The sequence below is a fragment of the Polypterus senegalus genome, chromosome 3 (genome assembly GCF_016835505.1).
Source record: "Polypterus senegalus isolate Bchr_013 chromosome 3, ASM1683550v1, whole genome shotgun sequence".
Classification (NCBI taxonomy): Eukaryota; Metazoa; Chordata; class Cladistia; order Polypteriformes; family Polypteridae; genus Polypterus; species Polypterus senegalus.
In genome coordinates this window covers 124,709,230-124,729,226 of record NC_053156.1, presented here as the reverse complement: position 1 = coordinate 124,729,226, position 19,997 = coordinate 124,709,230, and the positions used below count along the sequence as shown (strand labels likewise).

The window sequence follows — 19,997 nt, the reverse complement described above, 5'->3', positions numbered from 1 at the left end:
AGGTGACTACCTGTTGAAGCTCATCGAGAGAATGCCAAGAGTGTGCAAAGCAGTAATCAGAGCAAAGGGTGGCTATTTTGAAGAAACTAGAATATAAAACATGTTTTCAGTTATTTCACCTTTTTTTGTTAAGTACATAACTCCACATGTGTTCATTCATAGTTCTGATGCCTTCAGTGAGAATCTACCAATGTAAATGGTCATGAAAATAAAGAAAACGCATTGAATGAGGAGGTGTGTCCAAACTTTTGGCCTGTACTGTATATATTTACAGTAATCCCTCCTCGAAGCAGGGGTTGCGTTCCAGAACCCCCCGCAATAAATGAAAATCCGCGAAGTAGAAACCATATGTTTGTATGGCTATTTTTATATATTTTAAGCCCTTATAAACTCTCCCACACTGTTAACATTATTAGAGCCCTCTAGACATGAAATAACACCCTTTAGTCAAAAGTTTAAACTGTGCTCCATGACAAGACAGAGATGACAGTTCTTTCTCACAATTAAAAGAATGCAAACATATCTTCCTCTTCAAAGAATGCGAGTCAGGAGCAGAGAATGTCAGAGAGAGAGCGCGAGAGAAAAGCAAACAATCAAAAAATCAATACGTGCTTTTAAGTATGCCGAAGCACCGCGATAAAGTGGCATTTTTTTAGAGGAGGTCCGTATCCTCTAGGCAAACAGCCCCTGTGCTCACACACCCTCCGTCAGGCAGAGAGAGTGAGAGAGACAGAGAAAATGCAAACAATCAAGCACCGCGTGGGAAGCACATCGTATATCATTGAGGAGTTTTATTTAATATGTAATACGTGCTCTGATTGGGTAGCTTCTCAGCCATCTGCCAATAGCGTCCCTTGTAAGAAATCAACTGGGCAAACCAACTAAGGAAGCATGTACCATAAATTAAAAGACCCATTGTCCGCAGAAATCCGCGAACCAGCGAAAAATCTGTGATATATATTTAGATATGCTTACATTTAAAATCCACGATGGAGTGAAGCTGCAAAAGTCAAAGTGCGATATAGCGAGGGATCACTGTGTATATAGTAACAAAGGCACTATATAGGCGCCTGACCCAACACAGAAAGACACGGAGGCACATATAAAAAGTACAGATACTTTTATTTTCTTCAGCTGTGGGACACGTCTTCCCCGTGCCACACAGCCCAAACACAGTCCCAAGCACCAACACTAAATCACAACACCACAATTCTCCACTTTGCTTCACCACTTCTCCCAGACAAGCTTCGTCTCCTTCCTCCCAACTCTGGCTCGTCGAGTGGTGGTGGCTGGGCCCTTTTATAGCCCACCCGGAAGTGTTCCAGGTGATTAACCACCTGGTCCTAATTGCACTTCCGGGTGGGGCTGAAGACTCGTCCAGCTGGGCTGTGTGAAGCAGACAGCCCCCTAGCGGCCACCCCGGCCCCAACCAAGCTGTGGAGGACTCCATCTCCCATGGAGCCCTGCGGGCGGTTGGGGAATCACCGTCGGCCAGGGAGGCTGCCACCGCCCCGGGAGGTATTGGACTGCCCATGGCGGCTCCCCCGGAACATAAGTAGCAGGGGCGTCCCTGCCAGGCATGGGACCTGGCTGTCCTTCACAATATATTATATATATATATATATATATATAAACACTATATATATAGTGTTTACACAGTATTAACTACAAATTCCTTACAGCAAGGTTACATCTTTGCTATAACGGCTTGGTCTACTCAAGCTATATTAACATTGCTGAGCAAGGAAGTTAGAATATGACTACAGTTGTATAATTTGCTCCATACACTTCTTGGAAATGTCATCAATTATGAATAACCCTTAGCAATCATTAGTTTTTTTTGTTATCTTGTATAAATTGCTGTTTCTGTTATTTACTAACATAGTAATTCTTCAACAGACGTTGCCCTAGTTTTACTTACCCATAATGTGACTTCAATTCTGTTTAAATTTGTGCATTATGATTGTGTGGCCTTCAGCGATTAATGTGTTTAATATCTATGTATGATTCTACTGTAGCTACAGTACTACATTACACTACATTAGCTGAAATAATAGTACTTGAGCTTTGTTTATTTTGATGCCAGTTCATTACATCCTTTACAGCTGAAGAATTTGTGACTTAAATAGTCACATTAATAATATTGTGTAGGTGATTTACATTTCGCAGTAATCTCCTGAAACTTTTTTAATGCTGTACACAACCAGGATATTTTTTTGATGATTTTAACTTTCAGTTTTAAATTATAACCACAGATTAAATGGCTACTACGTGGTGTTCACACAGCCCTGTTTGATTGCAATTCACTAAAAATGTATTTGCTGTTTCATACTTAGGTGCAAAGTTGAATAGTTTTTTGGTTTTTTTTTGGCATTTGAAATAAACAATTTAATACTCTAAGTTATTATTATAAGTTTGATTGTGTAGAATGCCATTGTAATGTTCTGGTTTTCAAAAATAAAGTGTAATATTATGGCCAAATGTTTGTGAACACCTGAATATCATACCTATTTGAAATTGTTGGACATCCCATTTCATCTGCATTAATATAGCATTCCCCCATAACCCACACCCCCCACCCCTTGCAGCTAAAACAACCCACATTGTTCTAGGAAGGCTTTAACTAAGATTTTGGAATGTGTCTGTGGGAATATGTGCTCATTCAGCCAAAAGAGCAGGTCAGGTACTGATGTTGGATGAGAGAACCTAGTTTACAATTGGCTTTCCATTTAATCCCAAAGGTGTTCAGTAGGGTTTAGGTCAAGGCTATATATAGGCCATACCAGTTCCCCCACACCAAACTCATCAAACCATATCTTCATGATCCTGCCTTTATGCACAGGGCCATTCATGCTAGAACACAAAAGGGCTTTCCCCAAACTGCTACCGCAAAGTCTGACATGCACAATTGTCAAAGTCACTTTTGTATGCTTTAACATTAACAGTACCTTTTTTCATTGAAATCAAGGGGCCCTACTCCAAACCTTGAATAACAGCCCCAGTCCATCATCCCTCCTCTCCAATCTTTACAGTAGGCACTATGCAGTACAGAGTGCAGCATTATCCTGACATCCACCAAACTCAGATTCTTTCTTCAGACTTTCAGATAGTATACCGTGATTTATAACTCCAGGGAACACATATTGCTCCAGAGTTCAAGTAGCATCATGCTTTACACAGCTTTAGCAAATGCTTTTCATCGTGCATAGTAAACTTAGGCGCAATGAACACTTTTTGTGCTGATATTGCTTCCAGAGGCAGCTTAGAACTCTGTTGTAACAGAGAATAGGCGATATATACACACTCTGCTCTTTGCCGACCCCACACTATGAGTTTTTGAGGTGTACCTCTTCATGGCTGAGTTTTTGCTCCTAGACACTGTCACTTCACAATAATGGCACTTACTGACTGTTTAAAGTCACTGAGGTCATCAGTTAACCATTCTACTGTCAGTGTTTTTTAATACTAGAATCCCTGAAGCCTACAAAAAAAAACTTGTAATCACGGGCCACCTTGAATTCCTTCGCACCTCTCCATCAATGGTTATTGTTTTACAAATGTGTCGATCAGCTCAAGCAGACTGCTATCCCATCCCCCCACTGTTGCAGCTAAACTTCTCCCATCTCAAGTCTGTTTAACTGGGTGTGAGGTACGTGCATTCTTGTGTGTTCCTGGACAGGACAGGAAATATTGAACACATACCTAAAACAGAAACTTTTTCATGTTATAGTACTAATGACAAAATTTTGACATTAAGTATATAATATGTGAAGACGGAAGTCCAAATATCAAATAAACACTTTCACAAAAGGTACATGTCTAACAAAACAAGTGCACTTTTATTCAAGAATATAACCAGAGAAAAAGAAATCGGATTAGGGTACAACACTGACATGACCACTTGGGTGGTGTAGCTACAAGAACTGCTGACTTTTAATTAAGAGGTTGTTGGTTTGATTTCAGGCACTTCCCAGAATTACCATTTTGAGTAGTGAGCTGCTCTTATTGTTGATATTATAGAATAAAAACATACATTTGATTTGAGTCTGTAACAGCTGGTGTAAATTTATGGTACTTGTAGAGGTTAGCCTTTTTTTTTGTTTGTTTTAATTCATTTTTTCTTCTCTCAGTCACGTTCGCGCTCCCCCCCATCTAACACTGCTGTTTTAAAATAAAGACGTGCTATAGCAGAGGTGAAATCAGATGAGGATGAGGGTTCTACATCGGAGAAAGAGAGCAGAAGCCCTCCACGCAAGAAACGTCCAGTCACACATAAGAACAACGCAGCTGCAGCAGGCATAAAGGTATAAGATGACACCGTTTAGATGCAGCAACAGGTTGGGCGTCATCCTGCCATCAATTTGCCACATGCATGCCCTTCAGCGAAATAGCAGGGCTTACGGAGCTCACCAACATATCGTGCAAAGTTCCGTTTGTGATTATGTTTTGTGATGGTCTTTATATGAAAAACATTTCATATACAACACCTCTGTTATAGTGTTAATGGAGACAGCATGGCTTTGAGCTTGAGTTTATACACTTATTTACAATTGATATGGCTGAAACACCTGACCTCAGGGATGTCCACATATATTTGGCTGTATAGTGTATTATAAAACGTACAGTATGCCTGGCAATGTTTACATCATAGAATCGGGTCAGTGAATCAGGTTTTTTTTTTATTTGAATGACACACTTTGTTTCTCCACTTTTGCACATTTACTTTGGTATTTTCTCCCTATTTTGACTTTATCATTTTTTTTCTGAACAATGCAAATTATCCAAATGTTTTAATGTATTTGTTATGACAAAAAAAAGTATTTCCCTTTCCCAGTGTTAGAGCGAAAAAGTGTTCCTCCTCTCAGTCTAAGATTTCTTTAACAGCACCATCAACCATTAGTCATTAAAGGGAAATAAAACAAATCAAATAAACTTTTGCTCAGGCAATTGAAAAAATAAATAACAGTCTCTGCAACTATCTATTTAGATGACATCCGCAGGTTCCATGTGGCTAATCCAGCCACTTTCCCAGTGACACGGTGCAACAGTTAGGTTGAACACCTTTGCAGATATGGGTTCATAGACAACAACATAATAGACTAATCAAATTGAAATGACGCAAGTAAATGAAAGCAGGCAATTAAACAACGCAAATCCATTAGGTAATTTCCAAAGATAAAGGCAAATCTCAAGAAATAATGTGGCCTTCTAAACTATAGATTAGCTTCACAGAATAAGCTGTTTTACATTTTCTTTTTGTAATCATGGGAGAAGTTGCTTAACTATGTATGCTATATATTATACCCTGTCAAGAAAAAATAATGGAAAAGGTAGAGTTGGGGCTCCAAAAGGATATCTCCATTTGATGTTAAGGTGGATTGAAGGGCCAGAGTTTAAAAGAACCCATGATTAAAAGTGTCATCCTTGGAAAATATGTAACCAGGAGGCCATCTCCTGTTCTAATGTGGTGATGATGCAGATATGAGTGGAGAAAACCAGGGATTCAGGGGTATTGTTGTCAAAACTGGCAAAAAGCAGACAGATATTTACACCTCTGATTCTTTTTCTTCATAACCCTTCCCTGTAACCACACACTTGCCCCAGACAATAGGAAGCAATACACAATTCAATTCAAGTAGATTTTTTTTCCTAGCTTAAGGCAATATGCTATTTTCCAACTGACTTATTGAAAGTGCACTAGGATTCTTACAGTTGAACAAGATTATTTGACATGCTAATAATATACTGTAGAATGTCTCAATGGCTTTATCGTTAGATAGTCTAATCCTGTCCGAAATAACACCTGAGGATTTGTGGTGATTGTAAATCTGACACTGATAAATAAGAAAATATGTTTTTCAAAAAATATTTTAATTTAGTACAGTTGTAGAACATATGCTATAATGAGGACTGAGTTACAAGGCATCATTCATAATTACGGTGTAATCACTGATCTCTGATTTTACACTGGATTCTATATAATTTTAATCCACAGAGGTTTATCTGTTATATAATTTTTGCCTGATTTACAGAATGTTTTTCTTTAATATGAAGAATGAATGCTGTGAATGATCAAATCCCACTCCTTACCTGCAATATTCATAGATGAGGCTCTTGTCTAAACTGGTGAGCAGTGAGCACCATTACATTAATTTCGTTATGCCTTGTGCTCCCAACCCCTGCAAATGCAAAATGTTTACTACATTAAAAAAGTTGCAAAAAATGCACAATTTAATGATCACTGTGCAAGCAGAGCATGTGGGTGCAGAACTGGATTAATCATTAAATAAAATGAGCACTTGTTTAGGGCATCAAGGGAAGGAAGGGGGCACCACAGAAATTTTCCACGGCTGGATTTACCATAGATCACATGGTGTAAAACTGCAAAATAAACATTATTACTATAAGCTTTGCTTCATTGGAAAAAAAAAAATACGGTTTTATTTTATGGTTTATTGTTTATATTTTGAGTTAAGTATATATGGGGGTACCAGCAGTGCTTGGGGCCACAGAAATTAATCTGGCCCTGTACGGCTGCTGAAATAAAAATTTGTGGCATTCCTCTGGAAAAAAGTGTATAGATTCAGCAGTTCTTTACTGAACTGTAACTTTTTATAAAATGTAATTTATTATAATAAATTTGTGTTTATATGTATAGTAGTAAATGACATATCCTAAAGAAATCTAACTGAACATAAAACCATAACAATAAACATGAAACATTCCAGTTGCAGGCGATGGTGGAGTAGTTATTAAATAAAATCCTTCATGTGAACCGACTCCTGAAAGTTATGCGGAGTTTTGTCCTACCATGATGCAGATGTAAGTTAAGAAAGAACTTGGGAGCACTCCCCAGAGACATTTCCCACCCCAGACGAAATCACACAAACAAATAAGCACAGGACAAGAACATAAATTCAGGGTAAACCCTTTCTGATGAGTTTAATTGTAATCTACTTGTGCAGTGAAGTGTTGCTTGGGGCCTCATGGATCACTTTAAAAGCTAGCGCCTCATCTTGTTTCAACCAGCAGCCCTCACGGCAACTACTGAAGCTGTCCAATGATGCCGTATTCCTGGGGTTGCTAAAATTTGAAGTCTGGCTGCTACAGTGACAATTTTCCACAAAAAAATTCTATTAAACAAAGATTACTCTATATTCTCAACACAATGGATACACATTTTCAATGTGTAGGTTTCTTACGGTTATGATACCAAATGACTTACATTTACAATTACAAAGACTTAGATTTTCAGACCTTTCTCCTTCTTTTTTTATTGTCTCAATTTACAAATATTCTCAATCCAGTAATAAATATGACAGTTAAGTAGCACTCTGCCATTTTCTGCTTGCGATCTTTGCAATGTCATCTTTTTAGTACGTGGGCTTCCATATAAACGATGGAGTCAACTTTTACAAGTAATATAGGAATACTGAATAGGTTTTTTTTTAAAGTCATATAGTACATTTAATAAGATGAGCAATGATTTGTTGGGGCCTTGGATGAAAAGAACTGTATTGTCTGCATAAAATGATTTTTGGTAGCATGCTTTTTCTTATTATTCCCTTCATTTCCAAGTTTTGCTGGAGATGCATGACCAGTGGTTGAGAGCAGTAGCAAAAAGCATTTGTGATACCTGTCAGCCTTGTTCAACATTCTAATGTTAAATAATCAGGATTTATATTTTTTGCTCATAATGGGATTTCTGGGCCTGGTAATCCAATTTGATCTTGTGATATTATTATAGGAAACAATTTCTCTTTTTTTTGGCTTTTGCCAATACATTATCAATCAGAGTGGTTCATTAGATGTATATTCCAAAGGTTCCTGATCACTGCTTTTCCAAATAAGAATAAACTCCAGGTGAAAGGTATAGAGTAGAATATTGTCATTTTAATGTGTTCAAAAATAGCTTGCATTAACAGGGCTAATTTAGTAAACATCCATCCATCCATTATCCAACCCACTATATCCTAACTACAGGGTCACGGGGGTCTGTGCAGCCAATCCCAGCCAATCCCAGCCAACACAGGGTGCAAGGCAGGAAATAAACCCCGAGCAGGGCGCCAGCCCACAGCAAATTTACTAAACATTTGCTAGTAAAATTATACTGAATAAATGATAGCATTCTAAATTTTGATGTGCCTCAGCAGTTTGTACAGTTTTTCTATAAGCAGTGCATTAAGTGTGGCAGTTGTAATTTATTAAGAAAGGTATGAACATGGGCTTCTATGTTGTTACACTTTGATGTGTATAAATATTAATTACAAATTTATGCACATCGCTTACTAAATTCAGCTATTTCACACTTTCCTCTTTATGTATTTGTTAAGCTAAGCTTGTGTTAGATTTTTCTGTATGCTCATAATAAGAGTGATGTCACTTAAAAGTGAATTTTTCGATTTTGAATATTGTTTGTCTTGAAAGTCTCACTAATTAATTCAGGCATGCACCTTATTTTCAGTTAATTTTCATTCAGTATAACATAACTTGTCCCTTAAGATTTGCTTTTAAAGTCTCCCAAACTGCTTCTCAAATGTATCTGGGTTTGCATTGGTGTCTATGAAAAACTTAATTTTGTGGGAAATGCATTTAATAAAGTCATTAACCCTTAAAATTAAAGGTTTCAATTGCCAGCTGGGTGTTGTGTCTAAATAGAGTCTGGTGATTTAAATAAGAGGATCAAAGTCCAAGAGAACAATTGCATTATATTTACAAGACAAAAGAAAAGGCAAAAGGTTGTTCCCAATGGAGAAATAGTCCATTTGCTAATAACCATGAAGCACTATAGGAAAGAAGGAATAATCCAACAAGGGTAAAGAATTCTCTGCTCACATTTTGTTACTGTTTTATTTATTTATTTATTAATCTATTTTAGTTCATTTTTTGAAATGTCATCTTTGAAAAGAATGGCTTAATAAAATTATTTTTTTCAGCATCTTGCAGCTGTATAATTCAGTTTCATTGAAAGGCATGAAAATGGTATTACAGTATATTAATTCAGGTGTCTTGCAATGGCACAAAATAAATGCACAAACATGTTGAAAAAACATTATTTGGCATTTAGCTCAATGTTTTCTGAAACTCAGCTTTGGCCTTGTCCAAAAATTTACACTTCAATGTATCACTACTTTCCATGCGTTGTGCACCTTGAAACAGGGCACAGTTCGTGAATGATTTCCCTTACATCCATAACTTGTATTACAGAACTTTTCTTATTTGCTGTCAAGTGCTGGTGTAATGCTATAATTCTGTGTGTGCTTCAGTTACAACTGCATTAGCTAAGAAAAACGTTTACTTACAGAGGATGCATAAGGGTAACCATTTTGGACATGAGCTTTTTTATTTTTAAAAGTTGTGTAAACCTATTAGAAATGTTCAGTGTATGTTTGATAACTGATAATGGGTGTTTGATTTTAAAAGTCTCAGAATTTTGACCTGCCCATCCAGGTACATGGTTAAAAAAAACTGGTGTATAGTAATGCTGATACACTGATTATTCTAGCTTTAATTGCTTTGATCTTGTATAGTTTTGTCCTAATTGATTATGATCTTTTTACAGGAAATTGATGGAAATGCTTTGCTGCTTCTGAAAAGTGACATGATTATGAAATACCTGGGACTGAAGCTTGGACCAGCACTGAAGCTTTGTTACCACATTGATAAATTAAAACAGGCAAAATTCTGAATGTCAAGATAAGATCATTTGGGGGTGAGAAAACCGTTGGTTAGATTCAGGAATATTACAAGGCGAAAAGACCTCACAAGAATAAAAACGGTGATTCATTCTGTATGATAGTCTTCAACTGCGATACAGAAGGGTTGTCATTTTTGAACAATTCTTCTTGGCCATGTGGAGATGTGTTGGCTGTGAGACTATTTTCTGTAGATAATAATATGTATCCGATTATAACTAAGGCCCTTTTTTACTTTTTTTAACTACTTTATACTGTACAATTTTTCAGAGTTAGCTGCTTTTATGTATAGCCAGGAGGAGAACATTATGAACTTTCAATAATCTAAAGGGCAGCTATGAAAGAGTCACCTTTCCACCTTATATACTTTCCTGTTTAAGTCAAAGTGATATAGACCTTCTTTGATGTCCATCAATGCCCCCGATCCTCTGTCGGATATACAGTACTATGGTTACTGGCTAACTTAAATCATTAGTAATCCAAAGTGTTGCAAGTATTTATGAAGTCGGATACATCTCCACAACCAAGATGTTTATGTCATTGAGATTACGTATCCAGAAATTGGATTTATTAGTGCAGCAATGTGTTTAACAACTTGATAATATCAGACAGAAATTATTATTTTTATATTTTTGAAACAAGTTAAATTTAATTTGGATATCTGGGAGAGATTATTCTCAACTGTAATATTTTCTGGCATTACATACTGTGTGCTAAGATCCTAAATTAACTGTCAGGTCACAGATACCTTAAATCTCTCTCTTTACATTCCTTCACACTATACACAACCTCCGCAGTTGCTTTAGATGTAAATTATGTTGGGGGGGGGGGCATTTTATAAAGTCCTTTTTTTTTTTTTTAAAGCTAAATATATAAGCTTGATGTTTTATATTGTTGTATTGGATTACATTGCAAATGTAAATACGTTTGTTTAAAGAAGTTCATAATAATGTATGTTCTTATGAGAAAGTCTGTACTGTCATGTTTCAAAGTTGACATATATTTTTTCTCATATTAGGTTGGTATTTGTTTTGAACATTGATATATTAAAATTGTAAAAACAAAATAATGTGGACAATTTAGATAGTTACATCAGCTATCTAATTGCCTTTTTGTCACTTATGTTGTACAAGTTACTTGATTTTTGTTTGTATTTATTTATTTGTTTTTTTTTTGTTTTTTTGCTAATAGCCCACAGTGATGCATTTGAGTGCAAGCCATCTGTTCGTTTTTCCAAAGTAATTTTTTTTTGTGATTGGCACAACATTAGCTGGGAGCGGACATAGGGTATATGTGTTTTTTGGTTTCTTTCTAGTAAGCCAAGGACCATAGCTGAAAAATACTATTCAATATTTGTAGCAGGCTGCTATATGTGTCTCAAATCTGGCAAAGTCACCCCATAATCCACTAGACACGCAACGTTTTGGATCATTTTGTCTACAATTTGGTGTTTCTGTCTGTGTATCTTTTTATGTGTGCACATGCCACACACAATTGTTGTATTATTATTTTTTTTAAACAAAATGTGTCTTTCAGTTTTATGTTTTAACCACAGGCACAATCCACAATTAATGTATTTTTTTATCGTAGTTCTTTTATAATGAGGCACTGGTTTAGCCATACCAGTTTAGCTGCTACGTGCATTTTTCCCATTGGTGCTGATATTTTCTTTGTTTTTTTTATTTGCATTTATGTATACTAAAATATAAATGTACTTTTTATAGATTTGACCAGCAAGCAACTGGGTAATTTATATTTAATAAAACAAAAAAAAAAACTTTACCTTTAGGCCAAAATGTCTATAAACCAAACTTCATAGCATCTCCTTGCTTTAACCCTCTTATTTTTATTCAGAAGTAAACGGCATTAGAATTATATTATTGAATTACATCATTTTCTTTCATTTTTAGATGTGGTTTTACTGTGTGATTTGTTGTTTTTTAAATCATTAATGTCATTGATTATCTATTTTTTTTTTGTTCTCTCTGCAGCATGAATCAAAGTTTGTAGGTTTTGATTTAAACACCATAGTGTCCAGATAATGGTCACATTTGAGGTAGTGGAATGGCCGCTTTCACAAACCTTTATTGGAATGTTGGATGCTTCAGCATTTTGGCTCAGCTACTCTGTCCGCTCCTTATCCCCATTAGAAACAACTAAGTATTTTCAGCTTCTTGCATTAAATGTTCAAGAAATTATATGAAAATTTGAGCCTCAGAAATTTTACAACCATAACGGTATATGTTCCAAGAAATTCTTTTCTTTTTTTTGTCATTAAGTGTTACTTTGAGCCAATTTCTACATATTAGGAGCAGGAGAGACTGGTTAGTATTATTCAAAAATGAGAAACAGAAAATACTTGTGCTGCTGGAGGCAAACACACTTGCTAACGTAGATAATGCTTTTGCACAACTTGAATATCCAGCTGGTGGATGTTTTGTTATAAAGGAGTCGTGTTTTGTTTTGGCTTCTACCAATAGACATTTCCATTGGTTCCATGGTTTGCTTGGAATTATTCCCAGTAGCTTCAGTATGTTAGGGATTTCAATTGTATATTTTTAAAAAATATCTTACAAGGTACAAAATAGAGATTGCATTATTGTACTGTTATTTTTATGGTATTTTTGTTTGTTTAATGGTGCTATAGGAATTTCTTGCAATTCAGACAATTTTTTAAAGGATCATTAAAATGTTTAAGCTTATCCCAATATTTAGCTCATTTGCTTTCAGCAACTCAGATAAACTAAAAAGAAATATTCTTCAAGGCAGACAAATCTAATACTTCCATTTTCTAGATCATTTATGATAATGTTTTGCTTTTTTTACATATATATTTCATAATAACATGGTTTTTATAGATTTTGTGTTTTGATGACTGATAGGGAAATAAGTGCAATCAGGAAATGTCCTACTGACATGTTGCTATGGAAGACATACTGTAATATGTCCACTGAATACTCAGCTTGTCTATCTGGTGAGTACAAATGCTGCAATTTGTTTTTAATGCAGGAATTATAGTTTATTCTCTTGGTGCAAGGGTAAGGTGGAATACAAAACAAAGTATTTTATTTCTACGTTGTATAGATTGAAGGAATCTCCTGCTTGTTGTTTGTGGTACCAGCAGTGCACAACATTTGCTTCTTAGGGGTTGCAGTGAGGCCTTCTGTTATAACATGGAGGGAACTTCAAGTACTTGTAAAACAAGTACAGGTCTGCAAAATTAATTTAGCCGAATAAGCCAATTCCAGGAAAGTAGGCAGATATGTACCATTCACAGACATAAACCCTAAGTATTTTGCTTCTGTAGCTTTGCTATTTTTTTCCTCCTCTAAGATGCAGTATATTAAATCTATAAATGTAAACCACCACGTGTGGTAACAGCACATAATCAGCTTGGTCAGGTCGGGATTGTATGAACAATCTGGCATCGCTCACCTTAGTAGAACGTGGAAATCTTCCTAACTACTGTACATCACTTAAAGTAAAGACATGAAAGACAATTGTTACATGCTGTACTGTCTTAACATTTTGTGTTCTGTTGTACAGATTTTTCTTTCTGAAGTTATGATGCAGATATCCTGGCAGGGATCAAAGCTTACTTAGTCGACTCTGCTACTGTCTCTGCGCTTGTTTGTAGTATTGTTTGTCTCTCATTTTTGCCATTGTAAGAGGGTGAATGCTTTCTCCTTACATCTATTAGGAGTATCCATATCAGTACTGATGTTGGTTTGTGTGTTAACAATTTGGTTGTTTCAGTTTGGAAGGTATTTGTGACTGTGTAGAGTTTTCATTATTTGATTGAATTCATCTCTTCAACCTAAATTGAATACAGTATATGCAGTAAATGAGTGAGTTGTCTGTGTGAATATGGAAAAATGGATGATAAAATTTAGGTTGCCGTGAGCCTCATGCTGTATAAACTGGAATGCAAATTAAAAATACCAGGGGAGTGGTGTGATTGTGTGCAACCTACTGTGATTTTTGTTTTTTATTCCTCCCCAATCGAGGCGGGCCAGGCTTCTGCTTAGCTCCTATTGTGGTGCTTTTGGCTCCATCCCCCTCTTGAGTTGCTGAGTATAGACATGAATTTCTTTATCAGAGAGGGATTTCAGTATTGCAGTGGTAGGCAGTTTCATCTTGTGAGTGTGGATTGGGATTTGAAAATCAAAAAGTTGCAGTTTCATATTTCACTGCTGATTAAAACAGCTTTAAAACATTTTTGTAAAAACACTTTATGAATCAACAGATTTGACTTTGTGTCAGTATGGAGGGATTTTATAAACCAAAAGGAGATTCTTCTGTAGGCATCTGCTTACTCTTGGTGTAGCACAGAGCAGTTTAGATGCTTACTAAGTCAAAGCGTTTATTTTAGGGTGAGGCGCATGGCCATTCTACTGACAAAAATGGACAATCACTGTGTTGTGTCTCTAAATTGTCTCTTACTTTTGGCAAACACTATTTTGCAAAGGCTAAGCCTTCATGACACTGCACAGTTTCTGACTTTTTTTTATATCAAGCCAGCTGCTGAGATGGCATCAGCATTTCTGGTGAAATAAATGAAAGAAAAAAGGGCAAAGTAGCACAAATAATATTTGCATCCAAAAAAGACTGAGACCGGAGGCTTTAATGTGCTGGATGGTCTTATAATGCCATATTTGAAACCAGCCAGCCCCATGGTTCCATAGTAGTGCAGAGGCACATGTAGTTTGACACTAGTGAAAAACCGTCATAATCCCCATCTTCAGCTGATAGAAATATATTAAAAAGCACAGCTTTAAAGAGCCATATGATATGGGAAACTCTCCATGAGCTGGATGGGCCAGTAGTACTGCTTTTATATCGCCCAGCCATTCTGTTCTGGAATGCTGCTGGGGCACAAATAGTTTGACACTGCCAATAGACCTAAACAGCACCCATCTTCAGCCATTAGGACAATATATTGGCACCACTAGTTAGGCCCATTGTCTTTACATGCTGAACATAGTCCCCAGTGTATTTGCTGGAAACCTGCATAGTAGCAGTCCTCAGCTTCTGTGAGAGTAAAGCTAGCATTTTCTGGGGCACAGTTAATGTATATTCTGTACTTGCAATTTAACAAACTGTTGACTGAGGTATACTGGAATGCATTGTTGTCCAAAAGATGCTACAGTAGGAAAGGTGCAGAGCAGTATGACATGAGCAGTATAATGGCAGCGACAGTCCAGCAGTCATGGCACATGATACATGACAGCAGAGTTAGACTTCATGTCTTTCTTTTGATAGGCAGTAACTTCAGAACCCTGTAGAAATGAATATCCAGCCCACGGTGTCCTCTGGCTTAGTGTGTAAGCACAACAAACTCTCAGCCGGTAGGAATGTTGGTAGGAAACCAGAATTATGTTAATTTGAAAATAAAGAATAAGCACAGGAAAAGCCAAAAGTACAGGCATGTTTGAGTGCCAAGTGTTATTTAATGTACAAGGTACAGGTTATGCTGCAAGAGTAAAGTTATATAAAAAGGATTATACTTGGTTTGTGAATTAACCAAGCAGCAAATTGCTGTAAATGATGCACTGTTTTATCAATACTGTGCAGATTTATTAATAAAAAAAACATATTTTCTGTTGAATTAGACAATTAAAGTTTAATGGATAGGGGTAAGACCTCCTTTATTGGACATGGTTATGTTGGGAATGTCATGGAGGAATGGGACAAGATTAAGAGGATGGAGGGCTGCAGATGTTTACACCAGTATTCCTGGAATTGAAAGTATTGTTACAAGGCCCTCTCAACATTTTTGGGGGTGTTGAGGGTCTTGAGGGTATTGAAGCCACAAGGATTTCTAGCCTGAATACCCCAGTCTTGGTGCTGCTTAAAAGAATAGAACTGTTAACTTCTGAGCAATCATTGAATGTCATGGATAACAGTTAGCTGGGCAAACTTTCACTAGAGGAGCTAGAGCTGATCAGAAGTGGAAAACAGAAAAGAGCAGAAATGCCCCGTAATGGACCAGCAGACACTCCAGCAGAGGCGTTGAATTGGGCCTAGTTTTCTTTTGCATTTACAGGCATTCGGTGATCTCTGGGTGTTCCCTGGCATGCACATTCTGAATTTACAGGAGGACTTTATCTTAAATCAGCATTATATTCACTAATTTGCAGTTTGGGGTATAAATAAAAACAAATGCAGTTCCAGATACTTCCTATTTGTATGTGTCCTATTAGGTTTTAGGGAGAGAGGCACAGCCTTAGCAGGCATTTGCATTTGAAAATGACAATACGTTTGCACAAGGAATAGCCATAAAATGACTCTAGAATCACTTTAAAATGATATTTTCTGTGCCTCCCTGCCCTATGTTAATAATGGAGAAGCATGTTGAGTTAAGTGTAGCTAAACTTTTTAAGCCCACAGAATGCATCCATCTTTCTTGTCATGGCATGCATCTCTGACAATACAGCATTATTACATTTCAGTTATAGCAAATATCACGTCTGCCAGATATTATTCAAAATAGTTCTCTGAAAGCAATATTTTTTTTTTTTTTTTGCAAAGTGAAGTGATTTATTTTAGTCTCAGATTTTTTGTAAAGACTGTTATTTTTTAATCCATAAGTTTATTTTATTTTGAGAAGCACATTGTTCTGTAAAGTGCTGTATAGTGATGTATGTCTCAAAGGTTGCACAATATGTAAACTGCTTCAATAAAGGAATTGTAATGTATATGAAAAGTCTGTTGTGTACTTGTCTATTAATTTTTAAATGGTGACTGTCAAGATTGCTTGAAGCAGATTGTTAAGAAATTAAAATGCAAATGAAGCGTTAACCGCTCTGACCTCGGTCACAACAGATGAGCCTGACAAAGATAGCCAGATAAGGCTGGAGTCTGGGTGTGTGCTGCCTGAACGATCCCTGCAAGTGCTGTGTTACTGAAATACTCTTCGTTAAAACAGATCAATGATGATATGTAGGGATTTTTTAATAATTATTACAAAAATAGTACTTTCCACTGTATGTGCTAGTAAGGGGATTACAGAGATGTAAATGTGAGAAAAATTTTGAAATGGATTTCAAGTGCAAATGCTGGTTGAAATCATAATCCCACCAACTACCCATACATGAAAGAAAAAAGATATCACATTAAGACGCCTGGGGAAAAAAATGACTTCTGTAGCAGAACTCCCATATTTAGAATGTTTTACTGTATATATATATATATGTGTGTGTATACATTTGTGATTTTCCCCTAAATGCAGTATAGCTTCGCTTGCTTGAATTATGTGTCCGACTACTTTAATGTATTTGGTATTGTGTATGTATAATGTGCACAGTATATGTACGAGGAGTTATATATACAGTATGCTTTTTATTTGAATGGCAGCCTGCTTACTTAATTAGTGTTTCAAGCACTCATTTTTATTTGAGAATGAATATGAAAAATGTTAAACAAAAATGTAATAATGAAGTCAGGTGTTAGTTTGAATTTAAAATTACTCAGATATGCGATCTTCACAGCAGCCCCCTACATAATCCAAATCTTTAGCCTTTCATACATGGCACATTTAGCAGTCCAAATTTGTCAGGATTATCCTTAAGTTCTGTTTTACATTGTTCAAGGCTGTGTGTAGGTGCTATATATTATACAGTATGTAGTTCGCATGTGTTTTTGCTTTTAAATTACAGCGTCGCCTAAATAATCATCAGCATGTTGTCAATAGTCTTTCAAGAATTAATCTATTAATTGCTGGAAGGATTTTGAACAATTGTATACTGAAATAAGTTCTTTTGAGTTGAGTTGTCTTCTATGCCTGTGCTGCCAGTAGACCACTGTAATGTCTCATGGGGGCTGGTGTATTGTGTGGCGCTCAACCATTCTGTTAGTTTGCCCATTTGCAGCTGGGTGTAGGCCTCAGTTACTGAAAATGTATGCATTTGCCTGAAATTGCAGAACCTTATGGTTCCATCTGTCTTTGGCACCAACACCAGTGCACCAGGCCACATACTATTCTTAAGCCTTAATTATTCCACACTGGGGCAGAATTTTAATTTTCAGTAACTAGTGGCAACAATAATCCAAAAATTCTCTTCCAAACTGAATACATTGTTGAAGTCGATATGCACGCTATAGTACTCCTGATGCAGTTAATAATTAGATCTCTCCTTTTTTGAGAGAAAGAAAAATGCACTGCACGAAGTTTTAGATTTTCTTTCCATAATTAGCACTTAATTATGGACATTGTAACTATAATCTAAAGAATACGTGCCTCCAGTTCACGAGATTCAATTCTGATCCACTTCCAAAATTATTGTATAAATAATGCTGTGAAGCTCTTGCTCAGTTTATCATTGATTTAATGTACCAGTCTTTTTGAACATTCAATAAATGCTGTCATTTACAACATTTAAAATGATAGTCATTACTCCATTAGTTACAAAATCAAATTTAAATGCAAATATGCTTCCTAATTACAGGCTGTTTTCCCATTCCTGTGCAAAATATTTTACATAATATTGATAAAATAGCTTTAGTTCATCTGTAATTGATTAATTTATATTAGGTGGTTCACTCTGATTTTAAATCTGTGTAGTGCTGGGACAATTCCAGTTTAGGAGGGGAATAGTTAACGTGTGATTATCTTTTTGATTGCCAAAACTTTCATGTTGGGAGTTTGTTGTGTGTTTCAGCCAGTTATTTTGGGTGGACTGATCAGATGTTACGGTTGCATCATAGTTAGGAGCTGCACTTAGATTGCCTCCTCAGTCTCCATGTTTGTGTCTTTTTTTTTGGAATTCCACAGTTCCACAGCTCCAAAGCCTCCCTTTCAGCTGATTGAGGACTCTTAATTGCCCTTGTATAAATATATGTGCCCATTCCGGGGCTGGTGTCAGTCTCGGGCCCAAAGCTGCGCCAAGCTCCAGTTTACTGAAATTCTGCAATGGACAAAGTAACTTCTAAAAATGGATGAAGGAGTAGGCACATATTTGGTCAAGAGCACAAATAAAATGAATCAAGTAATATCTCCCGTCATTCATGATCACATTGTTTAGAGTAAACTTGCCAAACTGTCCTTCTGACTTCTTTTATAAAAAGCAAACTTCTATCCTGCGGAGACTTTTGTGCAAAAACCACCTTGCATCAATCTCATTGTCTGTGGACTCACTGGGGGCTCAGTATGACTTCACACCAGGCTTCTACTTTATCATCCAGTAAGTACTTCTAAAATGATGACTTTTCCTGATGATTTATGTTCTAAGCATATTTGGATCAAATGTTTTTAAAACTTTTGTTGACTTTGACTACAAACTGAACACTGAACAATTTCAGAATGGTTTATTGAATTGAGCTGGTTTTATAACTTAATGTAGCTGACCTGTTGCATTCATTCAGCTGAGCTAAAAATATTTTGCTGCTGATTTTCATTTGTACTGATGCTTCTCATTTCAGTGTCTAACAACCAGCATTGATGGATTCCACTTGCCCTGATTCTGCTTTTCCATCGCTGCAGTGTCCTAGTGACACCTTTGTCTATGTTCATCACAGTCTGCACGAACATTAGCAAGGAAGATGTCCAAGCATGAGTGCAGAGAATGGAATCTTTAGCAACATGTTAACCTTCATGGTTTTGTATGCTTGAAGCGTGTTGTCAACCAGCTGGACATAGTTTAGTGTTCTGTAGTTGCCAAAACAAATTTCATCAACATCTTAGAATGCCTTCCATGTGTTTAACCTTCAGCCTCATTAGCATATCTTCAAACCGCTTGTCAATGATGACGTGTCTGATTTTTGTACCAACAAAAATGCCTTCCATAATCTTGGCATCAGTTATTCATGGAAACATCTGTCTCAAATATTGAAGTCCTTCACCTTTGTTGTTCATTGGTTTCACAAAATGTTATCAGTTCAGGTTTTATATTAAGAGTAGGCAAAAGCGTGTTTTCTGGGTGAACAAATGGTTTATGTGGTACACTTTTCAGTTCTTTTTAATGAGATGAAACTCTTTAGCATGGCTGTCCTATTTGCAAGTTAAACTAGGGTTGCCAGATTAGAAAATTAGAAATAGGGAACACTCTTAAAATCTATCTCTATATTACTATATATATAAACTTATACATGCCCCCTACATACCCAGACCAATATATTATATAAAAGTAGAGACATAAGCTAAAAACATAAAGCAAGGATTTTAATGGGTTATGAGGAAAAGAAAAGTAGAATCATTTGAAAATTATTTACCGAAAGTGCAATTACATACATTTTGCTTCATAACAGGTTCTGCCTTGTTTGATAAATGTCCATTCGCTGGAATATTCATCACAAAATTTATAC

General features: G+C 36.3%; 1 protein-coding gene across 6 annotated transcripts in view; it reads left to right on the top strand.

Moving 5' to 3' along the window:
* The window catches only part of scml4 (Scm polycomb group protein like 4), a 277,625-nt gene extending 267,097 nt beyond the window's left edge, over positions 1-10,528 (top strand). For all 6 annotated transcript variants that reach the window (XM_039747888.1, XM_039747889.1, XM_039747887.1 and 3 more), the window contains one exon: positions 9,563-10,528. In XM_039747888.1, coding sequence (XP_039603822.1) covers positions 9,563-9,688 — 126 coding nt within the window. In that variant the 3' untranslated portion in view covers positions 9,689-10,528. The remainder of the gene's footprint in view (positions 1-9,562) is intronic.
* The last annotated feature ends 9,469 nt before the right edge of the window (positions 10,529-19,997 follow it).